This window comes from Ixodes scapularis, unplaced genomic scaffold (assembly GCF_016920785.2).
Source record: "Ixodes scapularis isolate PalLabHiFi unplaced genomic scaffold, ASM1692078v2 PGA_scaffold3__209_contigs__length_174095766, whole genome shotgun sequence".
Taxonomy (NCBI): domain Eukaryota; kingdom Metazoa; phylum Arthropoda; class Arachnida; order Ixodida; family Ixodidae; genus Ixodes; species Ixodes scapularis.
Genome location: NW_024609868.1, coordinates 171,441,859 through 171,457,022, shown reverse-complemented (window position 1 = coordinate 171,457,022; position 15,164 = coordinate 171,441,859). Strand labels below are relative to the sequence as shown.

The 15,164-nt window shown below is 43.0% G+C and overlaps 1 protein-coding gene across 3 annotated transcripts in view; it reads left to right on the top strand.

The window, feature by feature from the left end:
• The window catches only part of LOC8037527 (hypoxia-inducible factor 1-alpha inhibitor), a 52,923-nt gene extending 47,649 nt beyond the window's left edge, over nt 1-5,274 (top strand). For all 3 annotated transcript variants that reach the window (XM_042292670.1, XM_042292671.1, XM_002412333.5), the window contains exon 7: nt 5,005-5,274. In XM_042292670.1, coding sequence (XP_042148604.1) covers nt 5,005-5,049 — 45 coding nt within the window. In that variant the 3' untranslated portion in view covers nt 5,050-5,274. The remainder of the gene's footprint in view (nt 1-5,004) is intronic.
• The last annotated feature ends 9,890 nt before the right edge of the window (nt 5,275-15,164 follow it).

The following is a 15,164-nucleotide window of genomic DNA, read 5'->3' as shown; positions in this document are numbered from 1 at the left end:
AGATTGAATGAAAATGATCGCTTTTGTCCTTGAAATTACACCACAACAAAGGAGTTTCTTGGCCAATGGTGTTGCGTGTGAGTATCCTTGAGTCCGAGGTGTGCCAGTAAGCTAGTGTAGAGAGAAAAACATTCCAATTGAATATCGTTGCACAGCTCCTTTAAGGGGGGACATGGGTCTTTGGAGCCAAAAACTGCCTAAAACTGCAGCCTTTTGAAAATGGCGATGGCTGTTGTTCTTCTGAACCTACCAAACTTCTAATTTCATAGATGAATATTTGAGCTATAAATCAATTTATAATGTCTACGCAAGCTGATTGTGCGTTGAAGTTGACTCTAAAACATTGTTTTCACAAAACACAATTTTTGGACTAGTTGAAAATTTGCAGGAGGATATTCCAGCATCTATAGCAGATAGAAATATAACCTCTCCTGAAATGTGTAGCTAAATGTGTGAAGCATACAATGTTGAGATCAGATTTTTTAATACAAGCCTAGAAAATTTTCTATTTGATCTTTTGTTTTATTACTTGTTAGCCATGCATTGAGCACTGCACTTCAATGTGTGGTAAAATCACTAATATTGGGTTTATCTTAAAAGTACTTCCAACATTGTATTCTCTACACTTCGTAGTATCTAGCCATCTCTTAAAAAGGATATTTTGTTGAGCAGTTTTTTTGCTATCGTTCCTCCAAACAAAGGCAGGCAAGTTTTAATTATCTTGAGGACAATTCTTCTGACTTTAAAAATTACCAGATATATGAAATCAGCACAAAAAACTGAACAAGCTTGTGTAATTTCATTCGGTTTGGTCATAAAATAAGAAAAAAAGCTCCAAGACCAGTGTTCCCCCTTAAAAAAAGTAGTCTTCAGCAAAAAGTTTGTTTGTTTGTTTGTTTGAGTTTATCTGAGACAGCTGTCACGATCCTTCTCGAACGTGGACGAAGGGGGCCGAAGCACCCGCCGAGAAGAGACGACACGCAGCCTGGTTGTGAGGGTGGACGATGACTGACCGGGGAGGCGTGCGCTCCACGGCGTTTATTTGGCGCAGTGACCAATGTTGCCCGCCGAGCCTGGCGGCCACAGATGGGTGGACTGGAGGGGGGCGCTACATACTTGTCACAACAGCCTTACAGAAAGTCTCAGGGGACATGGCTAAAGGCTCTTGCAGTGCCTGACGAGGCCACACCCCCCTTTTTTGCAACAGCTGTAGCAAAACAAGAGATACAAGAGTGACATGCTTTCACTGCTATACAGTAAAAAAACAAATACAAAAGAAAACAAATAAGAAACAACCAGTGGTGTGCAAACAGATGTGGGCTAATTAACTATAATATTACATTTTGCTCCAACAGATGTTTAAAAAATTACACTTTTTTGTGTTGTCACATGCATTTATCATTGAAGAAGTTAAGGACATATCTTTCATTGTTTTATTCATCCATAAATAAAATCTCTTTCACACTTTTCTTATAATTAAGGGTTACCTGGCACTATTTAGAAAGTCTAAAATAGTTGGGTGTTGGTTTAAAAATATCTGGTATCTGAAAACTTAGCTTCTGATCTCCATAATTTGTCCATGAACGAGATTTCATTGTTACATTTTGTCTGAAATTGTAGACTGCAAAGAAAATTGTAATTGTAGATAGCAAAGATAATTGTAATTGTAGATTGCAAAGAAAATTGTAATTGTAGATAGCAAAGAAAATTGTAATTGTAGATTGCAAAGAAAATTGTAATTGTAGATTGCAAAGAAAATTGTAATTGTAGATAGCAAAGAAAATTGTAATTGTAGATAGCAAAGAAAATTGTAATTGTAGATTGCAAAGAAAATTGTAATTGTAGATAGCAAAGAAAATTGTAATTGTAGATAGCAAAGAAAAGGGCCCTAGATGCGAAATATTCAACTTTCTTAAAGGGGTACTCCGACCATTTTGGAGCTACCTAAACAAATGGCATTTTCTGACTACCCGGACTTCAGTCGTCAAGGTATGCTATTTATTTTCTCGAAATGCAAAATAGCAAGTGAGAAAACCGTAAAGGAAGATGACGCCGAAACCAGCATTCAAATTTTTGCGCGCTCTTCAGTGGTGTGACATCACACATGGTACAGACTTTCAGGTCGTGAATGTAGTCTTAAACAGAGTATGTCGAGTGTTTTTTGCGTGCTTCTCAGTGAATCAGTTACCAAACATTCTTTTCCCACCATCAAACATTGTGTAATCAGTTGGGAACATGGCTTACTGCTGCTTACTGCCCACTTTGTACCATTTCTGTCGTCACACTTTAATGTTGCCAGTAGGGGCCCCCGGTCTGAAAAACACGATGAAAACGAAATTCGAAAATTCAATAACTTCGCGAATATTTTTTTTTCTTTTCACACAATACTTGGGGAACTCGTAGAGCCATGTCCATCGGTGTGTTGAGCCAAGTTTGAGGCAAACCAGCGACCATGAAAAAATCGCCCGAGTACCCCTTTAAAGGGGCCCTGCAATCATATTTAAGCGTCTACCTTTTTTGCGGTTTTCACGTCTCTTGGGGTTGGGGCAAGCCAGCGGGCACGGAGAGAGTAACTAAATATCAGTGCATCATATTTTAACCGGATGACGCGGAAACCTCCTCCATCGACGGGGCCGACCCGCAGTACCGAAAGCGCGCGATATGTGACGTCTTTGGTCCTGGGCTTACTACTGGTCAGAGTCGCTAAAAGCTTCTTTTTAGTTGAAATACAAAATATAAGTGGTGCGAACCGTTTCAATTATTTATATAGGAAGTTTTGGTTCAGTATTTTAGATCAGAAAAGATCAGAAATGCAGTTTATAAAATACGGAAACAAGAAATGACCCGTCGACATACCCGCCTCCAAGCGGTGGAAAAGACGGCGCATACTAGAAAGGATTAGTGGGATCAGGCGCCGACACGGAAGGTCCCGGATGTATGCGGCGGTGCTGCAGTCGAAGGGACTGGAAAATCCGACCGGCTCCGAGCGTTCCGAAGGCCTTCGTCAAGCAGCTTTGTCTGGCGGTTCGGCCGTTTCGCGGTATGGCAGCGCGAAGTGGCTCCCGTTCTGAACTGATCTTTACCCCGTGTTTGCTGTCGTTTGTGGCCAATGAAGTGTCATGCTGAATTAGTGTTTAATCCCGCAGCAAATGCAATGAGAGCCGCTCTGGCTGCCCGCTGCATACAGCCTATCCACAACAAGCTTTAGTGGCACCCTCTCGCGCCGTTGAGACGGAGTGCGGCAGCCGTGAGCACTCGCTGAGCTCACTACCCCTCCTCTAGTTCACGGCCACTCAAGCAATCAAGGACGTCATGAAGGAGGTTATTTTTTGGTTGTTTTTGTAATTTTAATTTGCCTATAACTTTTAAAATAAAGCGAAATTCGGCAAAAGCAAAGTTTGATTAAGTTACTACGGTCAGTGCGTTCGGTGCAAATTAAAAAATTAGTAAAAAAAACTCATTGCAGGGGCCCGTTTAAGAACATCTTTGTTTGCAGTTTCTGTAGATGCAACAATTTTAACTTCGAAAGATTTTGTAGTTTTTAATTTTACATTGCTTATCTTACCAAAACGGATGGAGAAACCTCCTCATTCTTTTAAAATATTGCAATTTTGTTGCCTAATACCAAAGAAAAGAATGTGAATATTTCGCGATTTGCAGCCCTGGGGTGGCTGTCACAACCAAAAAAAAAAAAAGATTGAGAGAGAGTTCTCCGGGCATGACGTTGAAGGGTGGACCACTGACCGAGCGATAGGTCCACGCACTGGTAGAGAGTCTGACCAATGAAGAGAGACAAAGACTTATCTCGAGAACGCAGAAAAACTTAAATATAGTGGAAGGTGGAAAGCTTATTAAGACACATATACACTCTTACAAATCACTTCTGTAATCTTGGGTAGAACGCTTATGAAAACAGGGCTTACAAATCTAAGTTTGTAGAGGCTTATACAGTCACTAATGAAAATGTTACGATTAACCGAACCAAAAGATACTAATTCAAGAAGTGCAGAAAGTCTCATCTGGCGAGTCGATTGCTGACATCTCCCTGCGCGTTCCGTCCAAGGTGGAGGAGTTCCGGCAGTCGGCTGGCTCACTATGGCTGGGGCCCCCTGGCCTCGCACCCGCTTCTTCAGCTGACACGCTCACACAAAGTGGAACTCCGTGTTGTACTTGGCGAGAGGCCATCGACAGTGGTCTCGTCGCCCGGCTCGACGATGCGATGCGTCCATTCGCCTCCGAGTCTTTTCTCGCACTCCCCCTTGTTCCTCGCTTTCCAACCCAGGTTCGCACACCAAGCGTGGAAATTCCCCTCTTGCATACGGTCATTGCCCTGTGGATCTGCCCTTTGGCCCTGAAAGCAGTCTGCCCTCTATATCCAAACATTTCCTGCCGTTTAAAGTGACACAACTCCGAAAGGTTCAAAGACCTCATGTTATATTGTTGAGTTTGGTTTGTTTCTGGGGCAGAGTTACGAGACAGCGTGCCTCGTAATATTTATGCCTGTGGTCGTCACAGACGCGGCGGCCCATGGCTTCGGGAGTAACCCGAGCCTCCGGCAAGGCAGTCAAGAACCGTAGTCATAATGGTCTTGTAGAATGCTTATTAAATATAGCGTTAGATTGAGTACAAAACGGCACATCTTGCCAACTTATTATATTGTACCCATTGTGCATCGCGCCTTACTTCCGATGGCCTCCAAAATAGTAGACTACTGGAGGACTAATAGCATAGACGGTGACAGGTCGAGAACCCAATGTGACGAAGGGCCATCAACTCAGTTGATGGCCCTTTGTCACACCGTTGTGCACTCGTTGCCTTCAGCCTGGCTGAAGGCCACGAGCGCACGGCAGAGGTGGTGCTTTCCACCGCATTCTTAGCCTGTCGCCGAGCGTGGAGCAGTTGCACCAACGGGATTGCCCCGACCAACCGGTCGCTCGTTCTACGCCATGCGCGGATAGCACGCGCAATAAAAGGCCTACGCGCTCAGAGCCATCTCTCTTCCAGGTCGGCCCACTGCTGCGAGCCATGGTCCTGGGACGGTACACCTGAGAGCGGGGAAAACCACCCGTTCTAGGCCAAGACGCATTTGTGCTTTAGCCGGGTTAGACCGGTGCTCCGGTCGCGGGACCTGTAGGCTGCTATAAATGTTATACATAAGGCGGAAAATGGATAAGATAGGGCTAATTTAACTTATTGCCAATCTCTGGCACCTTGCCAGAAAGGGGCGAGATATTTTTGTATAGGCAGTGCTAATAAAATGGAAACAAAATGGTTCTCGCAGTCTTTCAATTTTCTCTATGTGAACAGGGCTTGTGGTTCTCATTGGCTTCTGACGACGCAAGTAATTCTCGTAGAGGTTGCTACCTACGTCATTTCCTTTATTGGCCGCCAGGGGGAATCGTCAGAGTGAACGTGACAATGGGCACTAAGTTCATAGCCGATCCAGGGATGGCCAAACTGCGGCTCTTCGCACATTGCAAGTGCGGCTCACACTCTCTAGTAAACAAACCCTCCCCCCTCCTTCCCCCCCCCCCCACAAAGTTGAATGGAGAACAATATAATTACAAGACGGTTTGTGTTTTTGGCAGCTTCGTGGCCCCTTACGTACATCCAACAGGGTGTGTGTTTTACGAATGAAACGATAAATTAAAAACAAAACTGCCACACCCCCTTTCTGTTGTGACTCTTTGCTTGAAATGGTGCTTTGTAATGGCTTTTTCCATATGCCCGTCTGGCCACCCCTGTTGTAGTCCCTGACTGAATAAGAAGCGTAGGGCACTTTCTTGGAATGCCCTGCCTGCCTCCAGCATGCCCTCTTTGTCTTCCGACATGCAATTCGGTTGCTGGTGCACGCTCCAAGCTCGTGAAAGGCCAGGCATCTTCGATACAGCAAAAGCAAATCTGCGAGCCCTATTCTTGGGCTTTCAAACAGACATCTTGGTTTTAAAAAAAAGCTTAAAAAAGCGCTCGTCCGTTGTTTGTGTTTCATACTCTGTCCTCGTCTTTTGTGCGCTTTTAAAACCAAGATGAATAACTACCAACTAGCCCAGCTTTCCACTCTACTGCATTTCAAACAGACTGTGCTTTTTGTGGTCACTTCGTGCTTCGCTGGAGAAAAATAGAATATAATCTCGGGCTCGAGCTTACGGCAAGCCTCGCCGGAATCATTTAGGGTTCGGAAGTCTGGGCTCCTATTGGGATGCTGGCAGCCAAGGCAATGAGCACGGAAAGAAGCTGTCGACGAAACGTTGCGAGATGTTTGTAGCATTGGTTATGACCAACGTTACTAGAACCCTCAGTTGGGAAACTCGACATTGAAACCTGGGCCGCTGGCGTCCACCGAGACCGAGCTAAATACGACAACAGCGCCACTCTTTATCATTTGCCTTTACTGTGGTCACCTTGAGCATAGTTATAGTTGCGCACACAAGGACAAGGACAGAGAAAAGGAACACGTAGACGACAGACAAGCGCACACTCACAACTCGTGCATTAACGAAAGGGGAAAAGAAAGTGGTACAGAACGCGGAATCCGCTCGAGCATTGGCCACACAGGCATGAGGGACCACCGGCCCGAGGGCTCGAGGGGGCACGTAAAATTACCCACAAGAAAACGATTTTAAGAAGGCAATTTCCTCGTGTGGGTAATTTTACGTGTCCACACGAGGAAATTGCCCTCTTAAAATCTTTTCCTTGTGGGTAATTTTACGTGCCCCCTTCGAGCCCTCATGCCTGTGGCCCCTCGTGCCTGTGTGGCCAATGCTCGAGCGGATTCCGCATTCTGTACCACTTTCTTTTCCCCTTTTGTTAATACACGAGTAGTGAGTGTGCGCTTGTCTGTCTGTTACAATTGAAAACGAGCGTGTTGGTTAATAGATACAAAACTTGAAAGTATAAAACAGAGAGGACGAGGACGAGAACAGGACATCTTTCATTTAGCAACAACATAGAATGGCACAACGATAAAAAACCGCCCCCAAGGGTCTCAGCGTTCTCAAAGAGGGAAAGGAGATACTAGTTATGAAGGAAAGGGAATACACTAAAAGAAAAGTTTGAAAAGCGCATCAGTAATCAAGTTATTTTCGATTAGTCAGAATTAACCTTGGTCATTGTCAATGATAATGCAGAATTATTCTTGTTTGCAGTCCAAAAAGGGAATTGTACTATAAATATAAGAGTCTAAAAATCTGTAGCGTCACGACGAGGTGTCAATATTCTAGTTATCTCTGGTGTTAAGAATTCGACCTCTGTCTTTGTCAATGATAATGACGGTGCAGAAATGTTGTTGTTAACAGTCCCCATGGCAAATGACTCGATGATTTCTCTCCCAAATCTGTTGTTGTGCCCTCCCAGTGGCTTGTCTGTCGTCTACGTGTTCCTCTTCACTTTCCTTGTCCCTGTGTGCGCAACTGTAACTATGTTCAATAACTACCAACCCGCCCAACTGTCTACTCTACTATGGTCACTTTGAGCTTTTAGAAGCATGTTTTTGCGTAAAAACCAACAGAAAAAACCTTTTTTGTAAAAATTTTTATTGGAGTTCAGTCGAAAATGAAGGGCACGTGTTGTTTTCTAAAGTCTTTAGTTTGCAAGGTTTTGCAGTACAATTAATATTGTTTTTATACAACCATGCCTCAGCGGTGATTTCAGGTAGCGCGTCCCGACCTGGGCGCATCTTAACCTTGGTGGTAATCCGCGACGTGTCCGCTGGGGAGATGGGGGTGGCACCCCTGAAGCCCCTTCCACCGTATCTGTTTCAGTGCCAAAATGGCCGATGAAAGCCAAAAGACAAGTCGGGTGCAGTTCCTCGAGTGGCCGCTCCGGGAGAAATGGCAGCATTAGGATTGCCATTAGCTCGGTTCTTTTGTACGGAACGGTGCCACTTTTTCAGAGCAGTCTCTATGGCAGTTTCCCAACTGAGTGGTTTTAGTAACGTTGGTTATGACCGACCTTGCCTATGTCGGGGCTACCTGGCGGGCGAGTCTATCATTTTGTTGAAACACATTTTTTTGCAGAACAGCTTATCAACACGCCTCGTTGGAAACTCGTTTCGTGTACTTGCGACATTCCATTGACAAAATATTTTTCCCAGGTGGATTAGATTGGATTACTGGCTTCACTTCGCCTGCTAGAAGCATGCCAGGCGACTCTGAAACATCAAAAATAAATCCGCACTCCCTAACAAAGGTGTTGGGCAAATCAGGCTTCCAACAGATCACGCTAAATGTGTGATTCGCTCCAATCTGCTTGGAGAACGTGCATTACATTCTCGGGCTCGAGCTTGTGTCAAGCTTCATCGGAACCGCCATAGGTTCGAAAAAATAGGCTACTGTATCGGAGGACCACCGAAATAAGATGCCCGCACCTGACAGAATGTGCAGGGAAGGAAACTTGCAACGAAATGTTGCAAGGTGGATTAAGACGAACATGGCTAATGAACCTCCTATGAACCATTGCAGCATCAATGAAACTGTCAGTAGATCCCTTTCGAAAGTGTGTCCTCTGTTCGAAGTTGTGGAACCCTTGCACAATGGCAGACACGAAAGACCACCAATGTTGGAACTTCAGAAACTACTAATGCCACTCCATTTCTAGCTGATGTAGTTTTAGAATCTCTTGTTCCATCGCTTGTTCTGCCATTGTGCATTGTTTCAGACCTTTTAGCATTGAGCTTGTGATTTTCTAAAGGGGTCTATAAAAATAGTAGGACGAACTGATTGGCACTGCTGGTAAGATCCTGCAACTTCTGTTGCTTCAGATCGACCTGTGTCTGAAGCCTCAAGCACAATACACTTCTGCTCTGCTTCTGCTTGAACCCATTCATGTTCTATCCTCCCTCAAGTTTCTCGCAAAGTCGGCAAGTGAAGTTACTTTTCTGGATGGCTGAGCATATTGCTGTTGTTATCGTAAGTTACCCATCCCCGTCAGCTAAGCTCTCGAAAAGCTGATCATTAGCAGCTTTTTGACTGGGAATCCCTCTGGTGAACCTGGAAAATAAGGCACTGTTCTAAATAAGAGCATTGCTTGCACTCTTTACCGATCACTTTTAGCTAGGGTTACCAACTCTTGAGTAAAGGAAGTCGGGAAGGGTTGGAAGAGGGGTAACATTGGGATTAAAAAAGGATAACGATAGCGTATGTTTTTTGTCCGGGGGGGTGGGTTGCGGCGTTGTCAGCGTTTGCTAGCGCTGGACACATACTGTAAAACCCTTAATGTTTGCGAGCCCTCAATTTTCGCGAATTTCACGAATTGAAGAATTCGCAAAATTTAAGGGCGCGCGAAAATTAATTCGCGAAATTTAGTGGTCGCGATTATGTCATCTGTGACCGATTCGCGAAAAATAGGGGCCGCGAAAATAAAGGGTTTTACAGTAGTATCCATGGAGTTGCCATGGTAATTGACCCGCAAGTGTGATGTCACCGCTCCAAACAAACTTCCTAGGGACATTGTTCTGGATGAATACACGGGACTGGAACCTGCTTGGAAACAATGATCGGTCAAAAATCAGACATTGAATTTAAACGTAAAAAAATAATAGATAAAGAAAGTCTAGATTTCACACATATACCACGACAGAAGTTTGCCAAGAATCGGCTGCTTCTGAAATATTTGAGACGGCAACTTCCGGTCCTTGAGATGTCTCGAGATTAGGGATGTCGCGAACCACCCCAAGTTCGATTTCGAAAGGTTTCAATATTTGTGAAGTGAACTAAGGTTCGATTTCGAAAAATTTCGACATTTTCGTACCGATCGAGGTTCGAATTCGAAAAATTCGTAACTTTCGATTACAGTGGAGTTTCGAATTCGAAAAGTTCGAAGCTTTCACGGTTTCTAAAATTTCGGATTCGAATATTTCGAATATTTTTTTACTTCAGGTTCGATAAATTCAAAGATTTCGAAATTCTTTGGAAATAAAATTCGATAACTTCAAACGCTTCGAATTTTTATAGACATGAAGTTCGAACAATTCGAAGATTTCGAATTTCTTTCTGCATAAAGTTAGAAAAGTTTGAAAGTTTCGATTCTCTTTTAACGCTAAACTCAAAAAAAAAAAAAAAAACTTCGAAGATTTTGAATTTCTTTCTAGTCCAAGTTTTCAAAGTTCGAAGTCCGGTTTTCAAGTTCCTCCACAGTTTCAGTTTCAAATAACGTTTTCACAACTCACTGGTTTTCACAAAATCAAGTTTAGAAAAGTTAGGGTGTGATACCCAGACTCTGCGAAGTTGGTCAGGCAATTAAATGAGACGACGAGTGCCCCGGATGTGCTGGAATATGTGCCAGTGCGGAGTGACGTGTGACCATAGATCAGTAATTGTGACCGCCAGCCCGGGGGGGGGGGGGGGGGGGTCTTCAACCTGCATCACGCAGTAGTGATCACACGAACACACTGTTTAACGAGACTCATCCAGTTCGAAACGGCCAGGGGCGAGCAGGTGGTTGAGGCTCAGAAAAACCTTGAAGCGACCTGGCAAACTACCTCCCCGCCCCTTGCACGCTGGTAGTAATCCGATCGAACGCCGCCCGAGTGACGCTGGCATATAGTAAGTTAAGTTTGTAATTGTCCTGGAGGTTTATTTTCTGGGACGGAGGAATTGCCTCACAAAAAGCCGACACAACTCGAGGACAAGTGGCGTCGGAAGAGGAAAAACGGGGGGAGAGAGGGTAGTGAGTGGGTGGGGGGGGGACGGGCTTCAGTTCCCTTTCCCCCTTCCAGATATTTCGGACTGTTAAAGAAAAAAATACGGGGGAAGAGGGCGTGGTCGAGCTTATTTTAATCTGAAATTATTTATGCATATGTATAGCTACTGTCGCTCTTCACTGCACAAAAGATTGCGTAGATGGTCATTGTTAGAAACTCGTTGTCAGAAGGCACTGCTCGTCACATGCTTAGTGGTTCGGAAGTTCAAAGCTGTCTTTTCGACCTAAACACCTGTGCCGATAGTAACAAAAAAAAAAAAAAAAAAAAGAATAAATGCGGGAATAAAAACCAGGAAAAAAAAAACTATCAAGAATTCGTCGGAAGTGTTCTATTCTTGCATATTCAGAGGTTCAGAACTTCGAAACAAGTTTCTTTTACCAAAATGTGTACAGGCTAAAAGAAACGCGTCCCAGGAACGTGAAGCGAAAAAAAAGAAGTTTTCTTTTAATGACGTGCTGAACTTGAACACTGTTAGAAATCTTCTCCCATGAGTTAGTTTATTCCTTCACGTGAAAAAACAATAAATACATTATTTTGTATTCTTCAGATGGCAATGATATGTACTGTTTATGGTGTTAATTTAAATGCGATACCTCAAACAACTTAGACGAAAATAAATATCAGGTTTAGGGCATAATTGCATGTAGATACATATTTGGACATTTCTTCGAAACTCACGTTCAATAACAATAATCACATCTTAAGACGGCACTCATTCTTAAAAAAGTATAACATCTCTACCATAAATAGCTTCGGCTACAGCGCGCTTCAAATCTGGCACAATCGATAATCGTCAAAAACCCGTCGTTCTTCCTCGCCCCTTCGGGAATTTATTTCTTTAAAACTAAGCATGCCAGAACATTGATAAAAACGGCATTGTCTTTCGTAAGGAATGTAGCACCGCATGTAAAAGTTTGAGAAAAAAAATTACAAATGTACCTCACTACTTGAATTCGAATGAAACCGTTTGCCGGTCTTTCGAAGTTCGACGAACGTCGAACTTTTACCCTTAAAGTTCGAAGTTCGTCGAACTTCTGACTTTTCAGGATTTGAAAGTTCGAAACTTTTCGAATTCTTTTATAAATAAGTTCGAAAGTTCGAAATTCATCGAATTTTTTGGTCAGTCAAGTTCGGAAGTTCGACAAGCATCGAACTTTGCAGCGCAATAAGTTCGAAAGTTCGAAAAAGATCGAATTTTTAGCGTAATAAGTTCGACGGTTCGAAAAGCGTAGAACTTTTTAGCTTAACGAAATCGAAAATTCGACTTCCATCGAATTTTATGATATAGACAATTCGAAAAATCGAAATCTTTCGAACCTTTCGAACCGCTTGATTCGAGCATCGAAACTTCGATCGAAAAAAGTTTGCGGCATTCCTGCTCGAGATGCCTGTTGCAGACGACTGCATGACGAACGCACGCGGAATGACTGAAGTATGCTGTCTGCAAAAGTTGGAATTGTTTTCACAGTGATACGATTTTAATTCCAAGGAGAAAATCGGTCCACTTGCAGATGGATTATGGAACTCATCCCATTTGGATCCAGCTGGAAGTGAGATAAGTGTACTGATTATTCTGTATTTATTTGGAACATGGCAGGCTTAAGAAAACCAATCAAGTTTATAAAAACTAATTGTATTTGCATGCAATGCCGGATACTGTTGGCCGAAAATCATCACACGCATGAAGATTTAAAAATACAGCAAGAAAAATGAAAGCCGTTTACAACTCCCTGTAACGCCCAATCAGAGCGCAGCTCTTGAGGAGGAGGAGGGAGGGTACTGAGTGTCAGCTGTTTTTGGGGTGGGGGGGGTCACGTTTACCTTTGGAGGGGGGGGGGGGTCACGTTACCTCGGGGGTCACGTGACCCCCAGAAAAATTTTGCTAGATTTAGCGGGGAATTTTTTCTGCTAGATTTAGCGGGGAATTTTTCTGCTAGATTTAGCGGGGAATTTTTTCTGCTAGATTAAGCGGGGAAATTTTTTCCGCTATATTTAGCGGGGAATTTTTTCTGCTAGATTTAGCGGGGAATATTTCTGCTAGATTTAGCGGGAATTTTTTCTGCTAGATTTAGCGGGGAAATTTTTCCGCTGGATTTAGCGGGGAATTTTTCCGCTAGATTTGGCGGGGAATTTTTCTGCTAGATTTAGGGGGAATTTTTTCTGCTAGATTTAGCGGGGAATTTTTTCTGCTAGTTTTAGCGGGGAAATTTTTTCAGCTAGATTTAGTGGGGAATTTTTCCACTAGATTTAGCGGGGAACTTTTCTGCTAGATTTAGCGGGGAATTTTTTCTGCTAGATTTAGCGGGGAATTTTTCTGCTAGATTTAGCGGGGAATTTTTCTGCTAGATTTAGCGGGGAATTTTTCTGCTAGATTTAGCGGGGAATTTTTTCTGCTAGATTTAGCGGGGAATTTTTCTGCTAGATTTAGCGGGGAAATTTTTTCCGCTAGATTTAGCGGGGAGTTTTTCTGCTAGATTTAGCGGGGAAATTTTCTGCTAGATTTAGCGGGAATCCTTCTGCTAGATTTAGCGGGGAATTTTTCCGCTAGATTTAGCGGGGAATTTTTCTGCTAGATTTAGGGGGAATTTTTTCTGCTAGATTTAGCGGGGAATTTTTTCTGCTAGTTTTAGCGGGGAAATTTTTTCAGCTAGATTTAGCGGGGAATTTTTCCGCTAGATTTAGCGGGGAACTTTTCTGCTAGATTTAGCGGGGAATTTTTTCTGCTAGATTTAGCGGGGAATTTTTCTGCTAGATTTAGCAGGGAATTTTTCTGCTAGATTTAGCGGGGAATTTTTCTGCTAGGTTTAGCGGGGAAATTTTTCTGCTAGATTTAGCGGGGAATTTTTCTGCTAGATTTAGCGGGGATTTTTTCTGCTAGATTTAGCGGGGAAATATTTTCTGCTAGATTTAGCGGGGAATTTTTCCGCTAGATTTAGCGGGGAATTTTTCTGCTAGATTTAGCGGGGAAATTTTCTGCTAGATTTAGCGGGAATCCTTCTGCTAGATTTAGCGGGGAATTTTTCTGCTAGATTTAGCGGGGAAATTGTTCCGCTATATTTAGCGGGGAATTTTTTCTGCTAGATTTAGCGGGAATTTTTCCGCTAGATTTAGCGGGAATTTTTTCTGCTAGATTTAGCAGGGAATTTTTCTGCTAGATTTATCGGGGAATTTTTTCTGCTACATTTAGCGGGGAATGTTTCTGCTAGATTTAGCGGGAATTTTTTCTGCTAGATTTAGCGGGGAATTTTTCTGCTAGATTTAGCGGGGAAATTTTCTGCTAGATTTAGCGGGAATTTTTCTGCTAGATTTAGCGGGGAATTTTTCTGCTAAATTTAGCGGGGAAATTGTTCCTCTAGATTTAGCGGGAATTTTTTCTGCTAGATTTAGCGGGGAAATTGTTCCGCTATATTTAGCGGGGAATTTTTTCTGCTAGATTTAGCGGGGAAATTTTTCCTCTAGATTTAGCGGGAATTTTTTCTGTTAGATTTAGCGGGGAAATTTTTCCTCTAGATTTAGCGGGAATTTTTTATGCTAGATTTAGCGGGGAAATTTTTTCCTCTAGATTTAGCGGGAATTTTTTCTGCTAGATTTAGCGGGGAAATTTTTCCTCTAGATTTAGCGGGGAATTTTTTCTGCTAGATTTAGCGGGGAATTTTTCTGCTAGATTTAGCGGGGGAATTTTCTGCTAGATTTAGCGGGGAATTTTTCTGCTAGATTTAGCGGGGAATTTTTCTGCTAGATCTAGCGGAATTTTACTGCTAGATTTAGCGGGAATTTTTTCTGATAGATTTAGCGGGGAATTTTTCTGCTAGATTTAGTGGGGAATTTTTCTGCTAGATTTAGCGGGGAATTTTTCTGCTAGATTTAGCGGGAATTTTTCTGCTAGATTTAGCGGGGAATTTTTTTCTGCTAGATTTAGCGGGGAATTTTTCTGCTAGATTTAGCGGGAAATTTTTCTGCTAGATTTAGCGGGGAAATTTTTTTCCGCTAGATTTAGCGGGGGAATTTTTCTGCTAGATTTAGCGGGGGAATTTTCTGCTAGATTTAGCGGGAATTTTCCTGCTAGATTTAGCGGGGAATTTTTCTGCTAGATTTAGCTGGGAATTTTTGTGCTAGATTTAACAGGGAATTTTTCCCGCTATATTTAGCGGGGAATTTTTTCTGCTAGATTTAGCGGGGAAATTTTTCCTCTAGATTTAGCGGGAATTTTTTCTGCTAGATTTAGGGGGAAATTGTTCCGCTATAATTAGCGGGGAATTTTTTCTGCTAGATTTAGCGGGGAAATTTTTTCCGCTAGATTTAGCGGGGAATTTTTCTGCTAGATTTGGCGGGGAAATTGTTCCGCTAGATTTAGCGGAGAAATTTACCCATAATGCACCGCGCGGTTACGCCAAAGGCGACGCCGGTCAAGCCAGAAACGGACGCTTAAGAGCTGCGCTCTAAAAGCATCTTTTGGAATGTGATA